Below are 21,539 nucleotides of genomic sequence, written 5' to 3'. Positions count from 1 at the left end.
TTTTATTCTTAAATATCAACGGTTCGACTCTGGTTGAGTGGGCTTTTCTATGTGGAGTTTCCATGTTCTTTCTGTTTTGCCCAAGTACTAAAGTTTACTGTCATTCCAACAACAGGCTTTTAGTGACTATAAATTTGCCTATAGAAGTGATACATAGATAAAAACCATCAAAATCTATTATACATCATTTTAAAAAATGTTAATATTTCATAAAATCCGAGGATTCTTTCTAATGTTATTAGTGAGCTACAATTATGACCATTGCATTTTCCACAATGCTTGCAACTTTTCAGTTTGTTATGATGGAGAAATAAATGAAAAAAAAGAAACATTTCAAAGATATTCAAGAGACATGTATTTGTCAGTATCTTTTATAAAATGACTGAAACACAAGAGTTTATTGACAATGTAGTTCTTTTATTTCATATAAAATCTATTTGGTAACTGCAGATTTACACACAATCTGGTAGATGTATAATGAAAATGAAGAACAACATTTCTTTTGTCATGGCTGAATGCATTAATGACATAAGTCACTGACTTCTTGTGATACAAAAAGAAGAAATTCATATCAAAACACAGCAACTTCTGGCCTTAACACAGTCTGGCCATTGGCACTTTTTTTTGTTTGAATCAAAGAGAACATTTGGTTTATTCTTCTTTTAATGTGAGGCTAATACAACCCCACCCATCCACTTCAAGATATCTGAGCAGGAAAGTTAACCAACATAACTGACCTGTGATAAGAAAAAAAAGTGGTTATTGAGACCCAGATAAGGCAATGTTGATTAAATTATTTCTTGTTTCTAATGCTCCATTAAGCGACCCCCCCACCTCACAAAGTATCCAAGTTGTGTGACAAGAGCAAACCTTTCAGCTGACACACTATTGATCATATTCCCATTTGCAACTGATTAGACCCACTGACAGCAGATGTCAGCAGTACAGCTGTGATTTTAACAAAGCTACACAGTAAAGTGTGTAATTTTATAATAAATTATAATTTCAGAGGAAGTCTCCATACCATATCTATATAAATAATTTATCTTTTCACAGAAATAGCCTTCACCGGTGCACCTATAAAAGGTACCAAGAAGTCCAATAGTTTAATACATGCTATTTTTGTTTTTTTTTTGTAATAAAAGCATAATAAATAAATACATATGTACAAAACATGTCGGGGGAAAAATGTGCAGGCACTTGTAAAAACGACCCTTTTCTGACACTTACAGCTACCGTCAGACAATATTTTTCCTGTGCATTTCAGGGTGAAAAGGATAAGTCGGTCACTTTTCTGCAGTAATGTCAACATGACAAATCCTCTGCTCTCCCACGCTGAGCGCAACTCAGGCAATAAGATCCTTCAGGACTATTTGTATCTGCTCAACATAATTTATTATCCCTTGTGAGGGATAGGATGGCGGTGACACACACTTGGTGTTTACACGGTCTGACCGACATGAGGAGTTTGATTAAAAGCCTCGCTTGAGCTGAATCGAGTCAAAACAGCATGTGGAAGATTCGCATCACTTTATATTTACCTCACACTTAAATATTACTCACACTTTATCACAAGCTTCATGTAATGCACACACACTCACACACACACACACAGAGAGACAGACAGACAGACAGACACACACACACACACACACACACACACACACACACACACACACACACACACACACACACACACACACGTAAACTTGACTTGGCCTTCAGCCTATTGATATACAGTGCTCACAAGCATCCCTTTCAGTGATCAAATGTTTTTGTTGGACGTTTTGGTTTTTGGTCTTTTTGGGAATGGGCACAATAAATTCATCCATGAGACGTCGCATCCTTACATGTTTTCCCACCACTATTACACAACAAGCCCATCTGGATGTCCTCGATTGTCATTTGAGAATGCAGTGAAACACAAGAGTTTAGGCAACAGGAAAAGTGATGCATCAGTGACGCGAAAAAACAAACAAACAAACAAATAAGCGGAACGGGACACCAAAAAGTGGCGCTAACCTGAGACGGCTGTCCAGGTCAGAGGCTTAGCTGGACAGGATGAGCAGTTCGCGAGGTTGAACTACTCCTGATTATCTCGAAGGAGGATGTTTGATGCGCTATTCCAGTTCCAGTAAACAGCTTCATTCTTCAACCACCACAGTCACTAACCTCACCTCAGCAGGTTGCATAACAAAGTTCCCATAGGGATAATACAGTCACATTGTATACAAAATAAATCCATCATAACTACGTATTTGTTCGGAAATGATGACAATAAAATGGGGATAAAAATATTGGCAATATTAGAGTACAGCTGAATTTAGATGTACTTTAACCGTTTTTAAGCTCAAACAACCCTGAATATACCACAAGGAAGCAATTAAGGGCACGAATGTGTGGAGGTTCCACATATTTGACAGAAAACTTGCTGTAGGATGTTCAGATTTAACACGCAGGCCAGAGCAAATTAACCCTGATTCCAGAGAATACCTGCCATTGTGTATGTCTTTTATTATCCTGGATGGCAAAATCCAGTGGTCCCACTTGTAGTTATATTTTCTTAACAGTTTGACACAATGCATTGTTTATTCAAATGGCTGGAAAAAACATAATATATATAAAAGAAAGCCTTTCCTAGTATAATATAAGACCCGCCTTGAAGGTGTCAATGTGTCCACCACCCTCCAATTACCATAAAATAAGTTAGCTGATTTAATGATGCTGCACAGCAAATTGCACAAGCCGAATTTGCATTTTTCAAACATACGAGCGTACGACTCCTCAGAATCGAATAAACAGATAAGTCGCTGTGCATCAAAGGTCGATTGAGTCAGCAGTAAATCTGTCTGATGGTACCTGAGGAAAAAGATGAATAAAAACAATGTCACAACCGAAGGCCGTTATGGAGCCTGTTATAGCTTTCAGCACAGTGCGTACCACACCTGAGTACACAGGTGGTGTCGACCCCTCGGGTGGCTGGTAAAATCTCAAAAAAGTGGAAGTCACTGGCAGACGGTGATGCACAGATCCGTTCCAGACATGTAAACTTAATCACTCACCCACCACCTATCCAAACTCGGATTTATGTAGCTTTCCAGTCGCCTGGTCTGAATTACAAACCTTTTCTGCAGTTGTGTAGTGGACATAATAAAAACCCTGCTGCCTTTCATTGCACCCCCTTCCACCCATCACCTATTGATCAAGTAATTATTTGCACTTAGCCACACTGTAGCTTTGATCTGTGCATCACCACTGGCAGATATGACTGGAACAAATACACAAGCAGTGCACTGCTGAGCTCCAGTCATGCAACATTAAATATTGGCTGACTGTGATTTCATCACTTTGTCACCTTTTGCATCCAAGTTTCTACTTCTGAGGTCCTTTTGGTCAAAGACTATATAAGTGGCCAGGTAGATGGCGACGGCTCCTAATAGGGCAGAGCAGGCGATATAGGCAGTGACAGACTGTGCAAACTGAACAATCATGCCCATGAAAAGGGTGGGGAAAACCTGAGAGAGGAGGAAGGTGCTGTCTAACATGGCAAAGTCCAATCCCACGCCGCGTTTCCCAAACTCCAACTCGCCCTGCTCGGCGCCGCTGGAGCTGTGAGACGAGTTGTTCTGGCTTTGCGGGACGGGATAGTACTCCAAGCCATCCTGGCTGTACACTTTATTTCTGTGAGGAGCTTCTGTTTTGTGGTTAAGTCCATCCTCCTCGTCCACCGGAGTCAAATACACAGAGTTCTGCATGGCTGTGCCACCATTTTGATGCACGCTTTTGGTTATTCTTTTTGGCATATAGATCTGAAATGAGACATGAGATCACCGTTTCATCAGTAATGTATTTGCGGTATCATCCTATCACTTCACATTGACACATGAATTCTGTGCCTACCTCTTTCTCCTTGTGGTAATGGCAGGTGAGGGTGTAAGGCAGGGTCTGTAGAGTTGCATATGCGTAGCCAGTGAGAGCTGCCATTGCTGTGACCAAAACGACACTGTTGGACAGGCAGATGACGAAGGCCGAGGCTGTGAAGCTCACCATGCTGCTCAGGTAGATCCATCGTGAGCCGAAATGGCGAACCAAACGATTCATAGCGAGAGAGAAGAAGGTTGAGGTAGCACATTGCAGGAACAGGCCCAGACTGCCCATACGGATCCCTGTGAGAAGAACAGAATGACGTCAATGAAGTGAGACATCCATCGCCAGTGAGAGCTTTTGTACATATTAACTTGGGAGTGGGAAATTTCGTGAGTCGGTAAAAATACATATGAATGGAGCAATTTCTGTGGTCTCCACTTAGAAAATGGGACAGTTTTAAAGCCATGATAGAACATAATTTCTGCTGAATCTAATAACTACGCACTTTGAAAAAAATATGAAAACCATACCTGATCACTGCTAAGGTAAAAATGGCCAGATTTTCATGGCAGAGCCTACTTTGTTGGCGAAATTACAAAAAAACTGCTCAACATGAAAATGTTTCCACCACCTCTTCTCAAGGGACCCCAAGCTACTTCCAGATCGACAGAGATTTAGTCTCTCTACCTTTCCAGTGGCTCACGTCTCTTTAGGAGGCGACCAGGGGGCATTGCATTGATTCTAGATGAGAACAAATTCTCATCGACCTGGACACAATCAGATGCCCTGACCACATCAATTGGCTCTTTTCAAAGTGGAGAAGTAGCGACTCGACTTTGCGTCTCTGACATGTCGTCACTCCAACAGGAAGTGTTACCCCCGCCACTCTGTGGAGAAAAGTCATTTCAACAGCTTGTATCTGCCATCTTTCGGTCATGACACACAAACCATGACCAGAGGTGGTTTAGTAGTGTTCAACTGTGAATCAAGACAGATTTGCTGTGCAGCTCAGGGTCTGGAAATGTGTTAATTCGATTTTCTTGAAGAGAAGTGCAAAAATATCACTGGCCTTTTGTGTCTTATACTGTATGGCTTATGACAGCCTTGTTTTGTCATTTATCTTCAGACCTGTTGTCTGTTGAAAGTGAGAATTTGTTAATTCGAAACTTTCTGAGTTCTCAGCTGCATGAAAGCACTATTTGTCCGTTTCTATTTTCAGCTGAGAAACCATCAGATGTTCTGAATTGACTTGCCGTTGCCTTTTCTGGCCCTTTCTCGTGAAAGATGCACAGCACACTCGACAAAAGCAAAACCTACGCGGGTGAGCCAGAGAGCAGTCTTTCGTTTGTTCAAGTTCATAAACATGCAGCAGCAGATCCGGCTGGGTTGACACTCACAGAGCCCTGCAGTGCTGACGCACAGTTTGGGTCGACCGACTCGGACCTTCACAGATAGCATTAACCTCAGAAAAATCCTTGAAAGGCCTGAGAGAGTGAGACACGCAGGCCAGCACTTGTTTACTGAGGCAGTGTGCCTCCTGGCCAAAGTCTGGCCCAGTTAGAAAGCCAGACAACAAGCATTTGGATGAGGTCTAACCAACTGACCAAGGTGGGATTCAGAGATGAAACAAAGAAAGAGTTGCAGACTGTGTTTTGCAAAAGTAAGACTCATTGATGTTGCTCTGCGCGTAAAAAAAGAAAAAAAAGAAACTTTCTTTATATTATTGTTCACCGTAAAGATTCTCAGAAATGCTTCACATGATGGTTTGAAATTTAAGTTCTTTCAATTCACTTTCACATTAAGTGTGTTCTTTCCATAAAGGAGCGCGGTCAGCCCACCTGCCTACCTTCCAGGGTTTTATTTTATTTTTTTATTACTCTAAACAGCAGCTGTATGAACAGCGGACACGAGAAAACTCTTCTCTTTTTTCTTCAGGTTTCTAGTTTATCCTTGGACATATTTTACTCTAATTAATTTGTTGAATTTCACGGTGAACCCATGGATGCTCAGACGACATCTGGGCTGGTATTTATTTGAGCCAGCTATCGCTTAGATCTCGGCTCGCTCTCGGTGAACGGCGTGGGTCAGGAGTTCAGACCAACTTATCTGGAGAGAAGTAGCTGGATCATATTACTCCTGGAAAGCAACACTGCTTAGCCCACTTTACAAACACTACAGAATCTAATGAGGACCGAAGTCCAAACCCAGAGAAATATGGGACAGAGCTGGAACGCTCCTGAATACACACGCACACGCACACACACACACACACACACACACACACACACACACACACACACACACACACACACACACACACACACACACACACACACACACACACACACACACACACACACACACACAGGAGAACTGCTTTAGTATTGGACAGTTGATATCTGTGTAGTACAAGCTTAACAGATCCAAAACTATGCATTACAACCTTCCCCAACAGAGGAAATAATGGCCATAAAAAATGGCAGTTACTGTTAAAAATGATGTGAAAAGGAGTGTGCAGATTACCCTCCTGGAGAGGACCATCTGCAGACCAAATGGTGTGGTTTAATAACATCCGCTCTGTTTCAGATTAAACAAACGAAACTCAGACAGACCTCAAAACTGTGTGCTTTGGCCGTCTACCTGGCCTGAATGAACATGTTCTTTGTGTGTTGATTCCCTGACATTAATTCTTAGTGAGTGTGACATTCCTTCCAATGGGCACGGGGAGAAGAGACTGAGCAAAAGCAGAAAGTAAACAAAGTAATGAAGGAGACGGAGGTGGACAAAGAGGAGGAAGAAAGGAATGTGGAGGGACGGGTGAAAATGTCAAAATGAACGAGGTTAAAAAGTTAGAGGGGGGGAGCTGTTGAGAATCCAGATTAAAGGATGAAATAAGAGGTGGACAGTAAAAGAGGGGGATTTGTGAAATAAGACAGGAAGCTTAAAAGTACATAGTAAAGCTAAAGAGAGGTAATGAAAAAGGGAAAAAGAATGCGACATGGGAAGTCTGGCTGAAGGGTAAACACTTAAGTCTGAAATGACCCACTATGTTAAGAAATCTGGGACTCCAGAACATGGGGTAAGATGTGGCTAGCCCCCCTTTGTTTATACTGTGTGTGCTCCTCATACACCTCAAAGAACTCCAACTACCACAGAGCTGATCGGGTTCATCTGTGTTTACAATGATAAATGTTATATTAAGTCTTAACAAACTGGTAAAATCCACAAATATGGAGAAAAAACCTCAATTGAATATTGTCTGTATCCCGATTCCTCTGCTGTTACACAAACCAATCTCTATGTCCTCCACCTTATCTCATGTCTGGTGGCTCCATCTCCAACATCCTCGATCCAATTGATTCACTATCTCTCCCTAACATGTGCCCAAACCACACAATCCAGCCTGTCCGGTTTGAGCTCTAAACTACTCAAACTTAGCTGTCCCTCTGATATGTTCATCTCAATACAAAATGTTGAAAAACTCAACATTTTCATCTCTGCCACCAGATCAGCCTACTAAAGCAGTCAAAAGTAAATCATTTCAGAGAGGGGTAATCAGAAACCTTAAACATTTGCAAAAACCTTTTCTTGATAAATGTGGTTTTCATATTAAATATAATAGAAGATCATTACATTTGTAGCTCGGAGTGTCACATGGAGAACATGTTGCTTACATGCTATGAGAGAATGAACAGTGCTGGGAGAGGTTGAACCTGCCTGTGTATTCTACAATGTGGACGACATCAACAAAAAGCGTGTAAAAGTGTTGTATCAAAAAGGAAATCTGACCTTCATCGTATCTTTGCCTGGGCAGACTTCCTGGTAATGCACTTGGCACACCTTCGTACAGGCCTTCCCCCACAAAGTCTGTGTAGAAAAGCATGAATGACATGATCGCCATCCAGCTGCAGAGCTGAACTACACATAGCTGCTTGATCACCTGTGGCACATGGAAACAGCTTCTGTAGATGGCTGGAGTCATGGACCAGCAAGTTCTTAGTAAACACAGAGGTCCCAACTTCAGCAGCCTCAGCTTGCAGTTCAGCATGTAGCAAAATGAGCGTGGCGCGCTGCGCCTGCCGGCTTCCACTGATCCAGATCCCGACTGCAGTAAAGAACCCGATCCTGCCGGGCTGCTGCTGCCGATGTACGGCACCTCTTTGGACACTTTCATGGTGATGAGCAGACTGGAGATGAAGATGAGGATGAGGATGAAGAAGAGGCACTCGGCCTGTCCTCCGAGGAAATTGGAGAGCGTACCGCGACTCCAGTCCAAAGCGGGGAGCATATACCCCACACAGCCGCCCAAGCTGACCATGAAGGAGAACATCGCAAAGGCTTGGCCGCATCCATCCTCGTCTGGATACAGGTCTGACAAAAGCGCCTCCAACGGTGTGAAGCACACTTGTCCACAAAAGTCAAGAAGCCCCACACCAAATATAAGAAAGCCCACCTGAAACAAACCAAAACAAACAACATTAGACGAATACCCAATACCCAGCTGCTAAAACCTGATCAATAACCAGGCCCAGCGGAGTTCTTGTTAAGTGGCTAGACTTCAACAAGCTGACAGACTCGTACAATGAGCCCACATCTTACCTGGAACGTGCGCCCACCCCAGGCGAGGCGCGCTGCCAGGATGTCAGCGTGGGGAATGATGAAAAGTGCCAGAAGGACTCCCAGAGAGAACAGCAAGATGAAAGGCCGCCTTCTGCCATAACTGCTGTTGCAGCGGTCACTGGCCGAGCCAATCAGAGGGATGAGGAGGAGGCCGAGCACTGGCCCGATACCTGCGGAATTCACAGGGGAAGAATGATTCAAATACAAAAGAAAAAAAACAAAAAAAAACAACCCACCATACATGGTTATTAGAGAGCTTGGAAAGACAGATAACGTGGATGAAAATACATCAGGCCTTTTCACTCATTTACCTTCAAGATTTGCACACCAGGCTTAACCAAAGGCACATGCATCTTTAAAATCTCTTTAAAGTTTTTCTGCCTGCTTTTTACTTGTCCCCTCCATTTCTCCTTGTTGCCGGCCCACCAGGGGGCAAACCACATGCGTCCCTCTGTCATCATCACAAACTGCTGGTGATGATTCCTACAGATGGCCTGCTGCCTGAAGGTAGCGGCTCATCCTCCACACGTGGCTGCATCTATCTAATTAGAACACGCCATGGCACGCTGGGTGTTCACATACAAAACACGCAATATCTAAAATAAAATAGTCTTGGGCCGACAATTTGACATTTAAAACCACCCCACGGAGATTTCATTACAGTCAAGAAGGATTCTGTTTACAGTCAAGGTTTGTCAAGGCGATATTGTAAAATCATGACCTCACACTTATTCAAGTGGGAGCAAAAAAAAAAAAAAAAATACAATAAGCTAAATTATGCACATGCAGTTCTGAAGTGCTGAGTAGGAAACACAACCCAGATCCGGCTCTCTCCAGTTTGACGAGAGACCGAAACACACACACAAAGAAATAAGCCAAGAGTCAGTAAGCTGAGAAAAAGACAAGCACAGGCGGCGAGACAGGAAAGCAAACCGAGAAAGGCTGACTAGTTGACAGCCATTTCCAACACCACATTTCTTCCTGCTGCAGCTGTGGAGGCCCATCATAACAATCCTCACCATCTACAGCTGTAAGACACACACTCTCGGTAGCTGCTCGATCCTCAATACACTAACACACGCCCACGGAGGCTTTAAATGCCGTCTAATCTAACCCGCACAACACGCACTACCTAATATAAAACGTGTCACATTCCACAATGCGCTTCCCTGCCTAAATACTTAACAAGATATACTTAACTTCAGTGCTGTGAAACTGAAGTATCGTCTCCACTGGCAGAGAAGAAACTAGAGAAAGAAGGTAACAACTGGAGGATAATGCTGCCAACAAATGGTTATTAGATAAAGCAGAAGGCAGCTATCTGAGAACCTGACACTACTACTTGGGGAAATTAGCCATAAGCCTCCCAAGACTGGAGATTTTTCTTCATTCAAGTGATGCTCTGCACTCCATTACAGTACAGGCAGCAATGGCAAGCAAAGAATCTGTACGTTGTTACTGCATTCATCAGGTATCTGTACTTAAAGGATTTAAGAGAAATATGTTTTTCAAAGCAGCGTGTAACTTGTTAAAACTTCCATGTGGATGATTTGTGTTGAATGCCTGGTAAAGTTGAGGTTTTTGAGATAGAATTCATAGTGTATTTCCCCCCATATTCAGAAAGAATTTAGTTTCTGGCTAAAATTGATGATGCAAGTTGAATTATGATCGAAGTTAAACATTTTAATTTTATATTTATACTTGAATACATTTTAAAAGAACCTCTAATTATTTATTTAAGTAAAGAACTTGAACATGCAATTGTACTTAAAGAATTACAATGATTTTTTCTTTTTTTGGGGGGGCATATGAGAAATAGGTGGAGGGCCATTTGCAAACTGGCTCACAGTTTAGTGCATTTGGGAAGAACTCCACAATGAAATCATTTTTCTTCGTATTAGCAGCAGCTGTTGGAGAAATGAAAGAGTAGAAGTGTATATTGTTTGGATCAGTCCACTTGAATAGCCACTTCTGTCACAAACACGGAGTCTTTTGGTTTGGTGGATGTAACTTGTGTCTATCGTCTGTGAAGTCACAAGGCGAGGTCTGAAAGAGACGCCTTGAGTGAAGACCATGTGAATGCATTTAGGCTTACAGGATAAAGCAACCATTCACACGGCTTTTAAACATACATCCACTACAAAAAAAAGCTTACCAATTGTGAGCATTTAAATGTACATAATGTATCTGAATTTTTAATGGTTCTGATGACTTTTTATTTGAAATGCACTAGTATGTTCAGGGTGAAAAGGCTGTTTACAACCATCAGAGGCTATTCTGTCTTATAAAAGCAGCTGGGAATAATGGTACAATTACACAGTGTAGTGGGTACATCTGTTCGGTGCTCTGCTTCGTGCGAAAACTGAAGAAACGGCTTCTTTCAATGGTTCTAGTCTCCGTGAAACACAAGGATAAATATGCAACATGTGAAATATTTTCATGATCAATGGTTGACTATTCTCAACTTTTCCCTCAAAAAACGTGATGATACGGAAAGCGCTAAGCTTTCAACATGATTTCACAGGGATTTAAACAGAATTCTTGGCTAAAATGGGGCACATCCTTGTAACTGTTTGATAAAAGTCAACAGAGGGAGACTGAACATGTGTGCCAAATTAAAAAAAAAAAAATTAAATCCCAGCTGAGCCTGGAGGTCTACAAAGTTTTAATGGATTCAGATTTAGATCAGTATCTACTCACGAGTAAATAGAAATACTTACAGTAAAACTGAAGCCGAATCTCTATTATTGAGCAAAGACGGATTTAATGGTATAATCACACTGTAATTTCACAGCACTGATCTGAAGTCCAAAAACTGTTAGAAAAAAAAAAAGGCGTGTCTAACAGAGTGGAGACACTCTTCCCCGAGCAGTTTGCTCCCCTGCTGCCTTTCAAATAGTACCTCATTATCACACCAACAAAACAACAGGTGATTTGGCCACTAATTTCCGTGCAGGCCTCAATTATGTCTTTATGACCTGAATGAGAAAGAAGATAAGAGCCCTGAGGCATAGTAGGTCCCCTGTGTAAACCCCCCCGCCCCAACCCCCGCCTGCGAATACGGTAGCCTCCAGACAAGGTCACATCTTTTAAGGATCAAGCCAATTTACACGAGCCTACATTCTTCGGAGACAACTGCCTGTTCTGATTTACAAGGCTTCTCTTGAATTTGACGGCGACTGATGAAATAATCTTCACTTTATATCACAGCTTTTGTCTAAACACAGCCAACAAAGCGTTCAGACTGAATAACAATAAATCTATTTTCTTTTCAGCCTCATGATGATAATGCCAAGAGGATAAATGACACTCCAAGGCAACAACAACAACAACAAAAAAAAAAAATCTATAATTTGAAACTCTCACATGAAAAACAATTACAAATGTGGTCATTAAGGGGGCCACAGAGGTGAAGCTTGAATCATCGCTTTCCTGAAAATGTGTGTGCATGTGAATGGAGGCAACGCCACCTTCGCCTTTGATGTTTAATGAATACCTCTTTGGAAAGAGTGAAATGATGAAAGTAAATGCATGTTAAAGGTAGAAGTTAAAATGTATACATGCATACGCTATATGTGTACACACACACACACACACACACACACACACACACACACACACACACACACACACACACACACACACACACACACACACACACACACACACACACACACACACACACACACACACACACACACACACACACACACACACACACACCACCATCTTTTCTCAGTCTAGGTCAAGTCCTTACCTAGCACCATGGTCATGTAGCGCTCCTGCACCCCGGCCTCCAGCAGCAGCGGGGGCACGTATGTGATCCCAGCTGCCACACAGATCTCCAGGCCACAGGTCAGGGAGTTCAGCAGGATGAGACGCCACTGAGACCTCCATCCGAGCATATTTACAGGAGAGGGCTCTCCTTTCCTACCCTCTGGGATGGATACTCCTGGGGACAGGGGAGAGGGGGTGTACCCAGACATGGGGGCCGGGGGGAGCGTGGAGGGACAGACGGTGTCCCGGTAGGACCTGAGGACTGTCGGGATGGGACAGCAGCAAAGACACGTGGACGTCGCAGATGACCTGGAGGATTCATCCTCTTCTCAGCATTCTGGATCTGAAGAGTAGAGGAAATGACTTTAGAGGCGTGACAGAAAGAATGGCTAAATTTGACAGATTTCAAATCATCTCTGGTATGCCTCACAGCATGTACTTTCCTGCTGTCAGAAACCATGTATAAGCACTGTGGTATGTTGCGTTAGTCGTTCCCGGGTCACTACACCTGGATGTTAGTGGTCTCAAGATGCACAGAGACGTCAGCAGTGAGAGCTTTCTCACAACAGCATCAGACACATAGAGATTCAAAAACATTTTCCAGAAACGGCCAAAAGGCAAGTGCATTGATGTATTTCTCAGAGGTCCTCACCAACAGCTTTCAAGCATCAGGAACAACAACAGCCGGACAAAGAGATGAGTCAGCCGAAGTGACGTGGCAAGTCAATTCTTTCTCCCTCTGCTCTTTTGGTTGATTTAAAAAAAAAACATTTTTTAAGTATCCTTAAATGCGGTTTAGATTTGGAGGGAGGTAGAAACCTCAACCTCTTCTAAAATGATTTCTCATCTCGCTTTCTCTCTCCCTTCAATGTTTCCATTTTTACTTCTCCATAGTAACACCAGAGCTGGTTGGAGACTCTACAATCCACCCTTCGCCTGACTGACCCTGTCATTATGGGCATTATTAAGCTCTGATTGCAGCTTTAGTCTCATTCACGAGTCCTCCTTCCAGAAACTTTCAGCAGATTATTACCATTGTGGAGCCGGGTGTGCATGAGATCGTCTTCAGCACCTGAAAAGACGCTCGCTGAAGAGAAAGTTTCAGGCAGGAGGACAGATTAAGTCACATGTATAAGGGATATTATTATACAGCTTTCAAACCTTGTTTAAAACTGGGACAGCTATGTTTTGCCATGCTGAGGAGCATTTAAGTTTAAGTTGAGCTGTATCCACCCACAAACCAGCCCGAGCATTGTGCATGAAGACAAAATTAAGATCAAGGAGAGCTTTTTTTTTTTTCACAGACGGACAATACAACCACACCTTCCAGAGATCCTTTTTCCAGTGACAATAGACGACATTCTCTATTACATACCAGCTTTTAAAAATCTTGAGTGCCCATTCAGTCCCTATCTGCTTCAATTCTTGCCTCTAATATGTTTCATTTCCATTACTTTGAAAATCGCATACTATACTACCAGTTTTTCCTACTTTAGAGAAGCTGAAAGACTGAGGGAAACAGTATGGGCGGCAGCTTGATACAGCAACAAGTCTTCAGTAAAAATAAAACTGCACAGCAGCCGAGTGTGAGTGCACGGATTCAGATGTCTGTGCTTCCTGGTGAGGAAAAAAAAAAGAAACAGAAAAGATGAAACCAAGATACCCACTATCGTCATCATCCACCAATGGGGTGTGTGTTCTCTTAAAGCAGAGGGGAAGTGCAAGAACGGTCAGAACAGCCGCAAACATAAAAACAACAAGGTGCTATATTTGCATTTGGTGTGACATTTCTCTGCCAATGCTATCCATCTGTTCTCTCCCAGCAAACAAAATGGATGTCATCATCGCTTAACAGGACATGGTTTGTTACAGAATCCAGCCAGCTTTTCCCAAAGACATGTACCTTGTTGGATGGACATAAAATCTCCCATGTTAGGGTGCCTGCGTTAAAAACTGCTGAACAGGACATAAAAAGGAGGATGTACTATTCACTCATACATATACAGTACCTCGCAATGTGAAGGACATTCAGTCATCAACTCAGCAATCCATCTGAAACACGGCCAGCCTTTCACATCAATACAATGTCAGAGGTTGGCTAAATGTCATCAACAATACCATCAGAATTTCTTGGGCATTCATACCAACTCATTATGGGTCCTTTGATATAGAGGTTCTTTGAGAATCTCAAGGACAATGCAACAGTGTTAGTAAGCTGGACCTATCGGGGGCCTGGGTCACACAGAGAGAGGACTATTTCACACCCGTCAGATTTCATTCCCACCCAGCCTGGGCACACTGAAAGACACCCATCAGGGGACCAGCCTTTGCCCCCTCGGCCTGTCTGGCCACTACAACTCCCCCCCTACCCACATGTCCCATGTATGTGTGTGTGTACGTACATACATTCTCCCTCCCTCTCCCTCTGCATTACTTCCTCCACCCCTGAGGTCAACTCTGTTTCTGACCTGCATTCGAAGACAACCTTTTTTGACATATCTGCCCACGACTGGTTATGTCTTTGTGGGTCCGACTCCCTCTGTGTGAATGCCTTCTACGGCGGTCCCAGCTGACTCTCCGTCAGATTTTCTCACTAAAAACAGAGGGGTTCCCAGTGGCCAGACCCCCAGTGGCCACCCCCCCCCCCGAACCCCCCGCCCAGCAAGTCAGGCGCATCACTGAAACAGCTTAAATACACACAATATTATTCAGTTTTTACAAATATTGTAAGGTCAATGAGTAATTAGACAAACATTTGTAATGTTTTTTGTTTTTTTTTATACACACATTCAAATTACATCTATTGTATTTCTATTGGATAGAATTAGCAATTTACTTGTAAACTGTGTTAGTAGACACATATGTTGTAAAACCTTTAAGAAAAATAGCCATTGACTTTACAAAAATGTGGATTTTCTGGGATACATTAACAAACAGGGATCTATCTAAAGCTACACAATCTTTTCACCTAAACAAAAATGTAATCTGTTAACATTTGAGTCTGTGTGAACATAAGAAGAAATTGCCTCAAGGCATTCTTGCGACATTGTGTAGAAAAAAGGGACAGATGGAACACTCCCAAAAGATAATGCCTGACCTACAACTTTTGGCTTTGAAGAAACATATGCTTCTATTTTTATAAACTACATGTTATACTCATATCGCCACCAAAACTTTGAATATTCAGTACAAGATGTCATTCCCCTTCCAGCTCTGTAAAAGCAAAGTATCCAGTTGAGAGTTCATATGGACTTCAGTGAATACATGTATTTGTTCAACTGTGGAAATGATTTCACGAAGCAATCTCTATAAAGTACATTATGACACAACAACTTTTGCAAGTTATTAGTCACTAATCATAAAGATACCAAGTGAGGTATGCCATTTAATTTTTTTCTGTCTGCTTGCTGTATTTATGAGTTGTTCAACATAAGGCAACCTTGAAAAGCCTTGAAAGGCTCTTATAATTAAAATGTATTAATATATTTACTGTATGTGGGAAGCAGCTATGCATCATAATATAATACAAGGTACACGTTACTCTACTCTGATTACATTTTCCAATAAATTAGTAAATTAAGGGGTTACATTTGAAAAAACAGTAATTAGATTACCGCCACTGACTCACTGAGAAACCCCCTGATCCTCTGTATTAAAATGTTTGAAGAGTCAAATTAGTCGCAAGGACGATACCATAGTATCATTACAATTACATGATCCAAAATGACTAGAATTGACTCATACCCACTAGTATATTGGAGCAATTAAATTTAGATTCTCGGTACAGAGGACGCGTCGCACGGTAGCGTTAGGGCTATAACTCCTACCTCATAGCAAGATTATCATGCGTTTGAATCAGGGCTGGGCCTCTCTGTGTGCAGTTTACATGTTCTCCTCCTGTTTTCCTTCCACAACCCAAAAGCATGAATGTGAGGTTAATGCATGGCCCTCGGTGTGCATGCGAGTGTGTGCGTCTGTCTCTGTGCTTTCACTGTGATGGCCTTTGTACCCTACCTTCACCGACAGTTTGGCCCGAGCGCCCTGCGACCCTGGACTGGAAAATGAATGGATGGTACCGAAGAGGAAAAAACACACCGTGACAGTCGTTCTGCTGCTTACTTAATGACACCTCTGGCTACACAAAATAATCCAGTCCTGCCCTTGGTTTTGTCATAGCCTTGGAGACAGAAGCACGCTCATGCACTTTGACGAACGACTGTAATGCTCACCTTACACGTTTAAACATTACAATCAGAGCTGGACTGGTGATAGTGGGGGTGGGGTTTAGGAGGGGGGTTGCTTTTATCAGTTCTCTCAGTGCTCCATTACCAAACCTCTTTCAGCCACGGGCCCACCTAACCCCAGAAAAATCCCTCCTAATGGCTCTGAGTAGTATTCTTACAATACAAAACAGGCTTTGTGTACATTGTGCCAATGAAAGTAATGTGATATAGCGAGGTACCAACTGCAGTTCAAGTCTTTTACTAATGCAGGTTTCCTATAAATGGCAGGATATAGGAAGTGCATTTTTCAGAGTGGGAATGTTGGGGGTCTCACTGAAGATGGTGTTTGCAGAACAGAAAAAGGAATTGCTGTGGGATGAGATCAGAGCCACAAGTGCAGTGCAGACTGTTGCCGCAGAAACCTCAGCAGGACGGTCCGGTTGTCCTTCTGGCTCAAGCTGAATGGCTGCAGCTCTGCAGCCTTTCTCTCGTTCAGCTCCTGCACATTAATGGATCTGAGCGTCTGCACAGAGGGGCAGCCGGACCAGCCTTCTCGCTGACTGATTGCTTAACTTACTTCCTGCAAACCTTTCTGTGAGTCTCCTTTTCTCCATCCTCTGAATAACACCAGGCTAAGAGGGGGCGACTCTTAATGAACAAGGAGCTGCTTACAATACTGTCATAGGATCACTACTTCAGCATTTCCCACTGGTGCCAACTTGGCAACATCCTGGATATCATGGAAAAAGGGCCATCGCGGAACAATGTCATGATTGCTGAGCCCCAAATGGGATACATCTCAAGGCCAGTCCTCAATGTGTGCTCAGCAGCTGTGAGATCCATACCAACATAAATGCCAAGAAGGCTACCTGACTCAAAATGCATTCTGCATCTCAAGTACGGATGACAAACATTAATTTATAAACCCAGAAAAATAAATGCAACTATCACCACCTCTTAACAGTCTTGCCAAACATTTAGTTTATCATTTCACGATGTGACGCTCTCCTTTTATCTGTTGCTCTTTAAATGTCAGCTCAAATACGTTCATTGCTTCAGACATTGACATTGCAGCTGCTGTCACTCTCTACTAACCATCTGACAAATCACCTGCTTTCCCCTCTTAGACTCTGTGTTCACACATGTAGCGCAACTCAGGAGAGCTCGGTGTTCTTATCAACTGGCGATTATATGTGACATGTATTAAAAGTCAAAGCTGCACCAAACATGTTGTATTGATGATGCTGTTTGAATCAATCCAACCCTTAATGTGTTCAGTAGCCTTGTCCGGTCCTCAAACGGTTTTGGTCCACTCGTTTGTTGCTCACTAGAGTTTGTCCATAACAACTTTGCCACTTTTTTCCTCTCATCTCTAAATATTTATGAAGCACACTGATAAAACCCCCAAGAGCTAATAATTTCAGTCCATGTGTCTGTGGCTCATCTGGCACAGCTTCCTACAAATTTGCTTCTAAATGCATCTTCACATTGATTTTGTGCACACATCAGGAAAAAAAAGAGTGACATTTGAAATGATTAAATCAATATTCACTTCCTGTTAGACTCCAGTGTTCCCTCTGGATTTTAAGAAACTGGGGTGAGTGGGATTTTATACAGGGGTGAATAGATGGAGGACGGGGGGCATCCTTCATGTAAATATTCTCAATTTTGACATCCAGTTGGTACTTTCTGATTGCGGTCCATGTTACAGGAGTATTGTATTAACCTCTGGCAAAATTTGGGTCATGTCACATGATACTTGCTTAACATTGACCAGTTTTTGACACAGCTGTCTTCTAACGCACCAGTGAAAGGCAAGGAGCGGTTGCAAGTCAATTGAGGATTCATGACCATATAAATAGTGGGCCACTTCCCAGTCCGGCAATCATTTCTTCCATCAGGTGTCAAATAAAATGAAGCTCAAAGAAGAAGTGCAGAAGCTGCTGGATGAGGATTCCCAACCCACATTAAGAACATATGATTCATATGCTTTTTTTTGGGGGGGGGGGGGGGGGGGGGAACGACTTTGCAAGTTCTGTTCACAATGTGTCCCAACGCAATCACATGAGGCTTTAAGAGAAACTTTGAGTGATTATAAATCCTAATCAACATCTGATTATTTGTAGGCCTTTCAATCTGAAGCCATAATTCCTTTTTCTCATCTTGAAATCTCCCTTGTTATCCCTGACCCGGTGTTGCGCATCATTCTCCGTCCAGTCATTCAGATGAGTACAGACCTCACTCCTGACAACATGGGATTTCTTCAACCTTCAAAAAAAAAAAAGACAAAGTTTTGTGTTCGAGTCGGTCTCTGCTTCTGCTCACTTGAAAGGCACGCCCTGACCGCCATGACCGTCCTGACCCTGCCCCCAAGGCTGTAATCTTAAGCCCACATCCGTCACTGCGACCCCTGACCCTGCCTTTCACCGCAAATCATGTGATCATCCTAACATTTCAAAGACGAGGACAGCGGGAGGACGACTGCTTGCCGACAATTTTCTCCTCCCCACACTATTTCCAGCGAATGCTGAAGTAGTGAGAGTTCAGGAGATTTATCCTCAACCACGACTACTTATACATACTTAAATCATACCTAAAAAAAAAAAAAAATTCTGATGTAATGTCAGTAATGTGATAATGTCGTACTGCGTGACTTCCACCTCTGCATACGGCTTACGTTGGAAAGACGAGCTTGTCCTTTTTCTGGAGGGTCTAATGACACTATTTGCAGTGCCAAAATATGAAGAGCTCTCTCCATCCCTGCACTAATTAGGGTGGTGCCTCAGAATAAGTCCCCCAAGTTTAAAAGACCATAAGGATGACAGGAAACTAATAGTTCACGGCTCCTGAGAGAGTAGTGCTATAAGTATCTTCAAGATGTATTTTAGTGAGAGACTGTACCTTCAGGGTTCGGGGCGGGTGAATCTGGTGTAATCGTCAATCCGTCATGATCGTTCACTTATTTCATTCATTCACAGCAGAGAAGTATCGCAATATTTCATTTTTAAGTGCATCTCACTGGTCTATTCCAGAGTTCAACCCTGAAAACGCGGGTGAAGAGAACTGCCACTGCATATTTAAGTGCAAGCGTTCACACAGATAGGCTTAACACACACTTATTAGATGAAGATGAGAGGAATGCAGGCTTGGTCAGCTCACCCTAATGCGGGATTAAGTTGTGTGTGTGCGTGTGTGTGTATAGAAGGTGAACTGAGGGAAGCCTGTGCCTTTACAGGCGAGAGAATGAAGCAAGCGATGCCTCGGGGAGGTGACCGTTATCATAGTGGCTCATGCAAACCAGCACAACAATGGGGTGCAGCAGGGTTCAGCTGCGTGGCCTCTCGGTGTGGCCGATAAACGCAGCTCGCCACCAGCCGTGGCTTTCCACTCACTGAAAGGCTATTGTGTAAAAAGTGAAAGGACTAACAAGAGTGAATCCAAACGCTAATGAGTTTTCATTCAATCTTGATCAGGTGTGTTTACATCTAGTTAATAGAGCGGTGGAAATTCTAATTAGGTTTAGTTAATAGCCAGTTAATTGTCGAGGGATGGCATTTTCTCTCCGACAGTGTTGTTACTTGCCAGCGACAACTTTTATTCATAAAGTTGGAGAATTTACATAATGATTAATTACCGAATTCCATTGTTGTGGTGTTTTATAATTATATGTCCAATTTGTTCTCCGTTTCACATTTTCAATCTCGGCATGTTGAAACCGCAGCTTAATTACTGTTGGACATTTCTAAGTCAGCACCCAATTTATACAAAATACATTACAAACTTACAAAAAATACAGCATCTAAGCCTTGTTGATTAAGTCTTGAGTTGCAATGATTAGTTAATTCACACCAAATTAAACTATTTGTATAATTATGAGTTGTTGTTGTTTGTTTTTTTTAAATTTCAAAAGTAATCTCTGATTCGAGCTTGGAAGATTTGTTCATACCTCTGGATCCTTTAGTCTTTCTATATAATAAACAGGATGTTTTGGCGAGGGCTCTGACAAAACAAAACGTTTAACAATCAGGGATTAGCCTTGTGACCTGAATGCGGTTAGCCCAGCGATCAGCAGCAGTAGCCATTGATCTATTCCCAGTTAACTTAGGTTTCTTCAATTAATTGGTGTGTGAACAGTTGACACGCGACCTTCTTTCCATTTTCTACACATTGCCAAACTGTGCTGGTTTTGCATTGAGCCGCCTTTCCAATTTCCCAACGTGGCGTTTTAAACCTCAAGTCGAGAGGAGAGAAATTTCTATCTGACGGCTCTGCGGCCCTGACAAGTGGAGGACTTCTGCCTGATAGCGAACTGATTGGTTTAAATTGTCAATATTTCTGGTGCCAACTATTTGGAGCGTTTTCGTGATTTCACCCAAAACTGTTATGGTCAAAACTCACTGAATATTAAAGAAAGTAATCCACTGATAGAACCAGCACTTTAATAATGAATTTCCAATGTAGGTATGTATTATAACTTCTTTTTACGCACATTTGAATCTAAAATGTATTTAATATTATTTCATATTCTACTATTTTGCACTTACATGTTTTAAATGACCCATTATTACCATTAGCCTTCATCCTACAAGAGTCACAATGAGCTCTTCACATTCAATGGAAATTCATCATGCTCAGCTGAAGGACGGTTTCTAAAAATACCAAAATTACACAGTTAAAAGTGCACATATCCGTCATTACAAAAACGTTCTTCCATTTATTAACTATCCGCCCATCAGGCTTGCTGGATGACGCAAAGAAAAGCATAATACCACAATGAGCCACAGCGGAATAAATTCCTCATTTAAAAAACGATACTCACCAACCAAGGACGAAAATGTTCACCTGCAGATGTGCATTGCTGAAAACATTGAGTACTTACTCAGCTTTAAATGTGAGTTGCAGCCTTCATCCAATCTGAACTCCCTGCTCTCTTGCTGAGCATATCTGTGCAGACTCATTGACCACCTGCTTCAAGCCACATATTCCGGCTCTTTTTTTATCCTGCTTCTTTCCGAGTCCCCTGTTCCCTCCTCTCTTATTTAGCCCACCTCC

General features: G+C 42.4%; 1 protein-coding gene across 2 annotated transcripts in view; it reads right to left on the bottom strand.

Annotated features, from left to right (window-relative positions):
• Nucleotides 1–407: 407 nt before the first annotated feature.
• The window catches only part of LOC308136327 (solute carrier family 45 member 3), a 33,591-nt gene continuing 12,459 nt past the window's right edge, over nucleotides 408–21,539 (bottom strand). For both annotated transcript variants that reach the window (XM_080504641.1, XM_080504642.1), the window contains exons 2-6: nucleotides 12,245–12,607; nucleotides 8,467–8,657; nucleotides 7,657–8,320; nucleotides 3,901–4,166; nucleotides 408–3,809 (exon numbers count right to left, since the gene is read on the bottom strand). In XM_080504641.1, coding sequence (XP_080360767.1) covers nucleotides 3,318–3,809; nucleotides 3,901–4,166; nucleotides 7,657–8,320; nucleotides 8,467–8,657; nucleotides 12,245–12,473 — 1,842 coding nt within the window. In that variant the 5' untranslated portion in view covers nucleotides 12,474–12,607 and the 3' untranslated portion in view covers nucleotides 408–3,317. The remainder of the gene's footprint in view (nucleotides 3,810–3,900; nucleotides 4,167–7,656; nucleotides 8,321–8,466; nucleotides 8,658–12,244; nucleotides 12,608–21,539) is intronic.

This window comes from Blennius ocellaris (genome assembly GCF_963422515.1).
Source record: "Blennius ocellaris genome assembly, chromosome: 11".
Lineage (NCBI taxonomy): Eukaryota > Metazoa > Chordata > Actinopteri > Blenniiformes > Blenniidae > Blennius > Blennius ocellaris.
Note: the sequence above shows the minus strand (reverse complement) of the source record. Positions and strands in the feature narration are given on the sequence as shown.